General features: G+C 37.6%; 1 protein-coding gene across 1 annotated transcript in view; it reads right to left on the bottom strand.

Annotated features, from left to right (window-relative positions):
- si:cabz01007807.1 (uncharacterized) overlaps positions 1-479 on the bottom strand; it is a 32266-nt gene extending 31787 nt beyond the window's left edge. The window contains exons 1-2 of the mRNA XM_014022677.1: positions 332-479; positions 119-175 (exon numbers count right to left, since the gene is read on the bottom strand). Of these exons, the coding sequence (XP_013878131.1) occupies positions 119-175; positions 332-343 (69 nt within the window). The 5' untranslated portion in view covers positions 344-479. The remainder of the gene's footprint in view (positions 1-118; positions 176-331) is intronic.
- Between the last annotated feature and the right edge of the window lie 514 nt (positions 480-993).

Genomic DNA, 993 nt, shown 5'->3' with positions numbered 1-993 from the left:
GCAATATATTGGGATATATCGTATCGTGACCCCTCTGTCATGATATGCATCGTATCGCCAAATTCTTGCCAATTCACAGCCCTATTTCGTGTCACAGATTCAGTATAAAATCACTCACAGGTCGCTTCTCTCCATCTGTAGTTCCTCCGTGTTCATCTCCCTCCACACCGTTTTCCTAACATATACATATTAAAGAAGTTAAAACATGTAAATCAAAAAAATGTTTAAAAAGGTGCCTTAAGGTGGTTTTACCTGAACACAGCATATTAGCTTAGCATAATTAGCTATGTGTTATATTTCTATTTAAACAAAACTACTTTAAAAGACTTACCACTTCCCTCATGTTTGTCCCAAACTTGAATTAAAGATAATTTTCTGAGTCAGACCAMAATAAGTTGAACTTTTCCAACAGATATTAAAGACGTCCTCGCATCTCAAACCATCACAAACCTCTCAGCATTAACACCAACGTGAATCTGGCTGTTTGTAATTATGCCACAGCTGGACGCACCTGTGTTAAGCTTAATGACTGACCGCGACAACTTCCTGTATGTTGATTTTCAAAATAAAATATATATTTGTCTTCATGTGCCGCATTGAGCGCTACAAACAGCCTAATATTGAAATGTTTACATTAATTGAGTGAAAATAAAATAACCTACATACGTAAAACTATCACATATCAAAAGCTTCCACATATTCTTTCTTCAATGGTGAATTATTTTGAAGGCAAAAAGATTCTGTTTCCGGTCTTTCTCACGGAAAACTTGACAAAGCAGGTGACTGGCATGTGGTCTGAATGTGGGTGGACCGGTTGTCCTCACCCTGTTAAACCGGGCGGAGTGGTCCAGGTGTGTTATCCTGGCAATCACTGCTGGAGGATGAGGAACTCTACTCTTTAAGTAGTTGTTTAAGATTAAAGTTACACATTAAATCGCTCCGGAAAATTCAACAAAATAAGTAGTCTATTCTACTGACTGATGATGATCAAGA

This window comes from Austrofundulus limnaeus, unplaced genomic scaffold (genome assembly GCF_001266775.1).
Source record: "Austrofundulus limnaeus strain Quisiro unplaced genomic scaffold, Austrofundulus_limnaeus-1.0 Scaffold338, whole genome shotgun sequence".
Classification (NCBI taxonomy): Eukaryota; Metazoa; Chordata; class Actinopteri; order Cyprinodontiformes; family Rivulidae; genus Austrofundulus; species Austrofundulus limnaeus.
The sequence above is the reverse complement of the archived record's forward strand: the minus strand, read 5'-3'. Positions and strand labels throughout refer to the sequence as shown.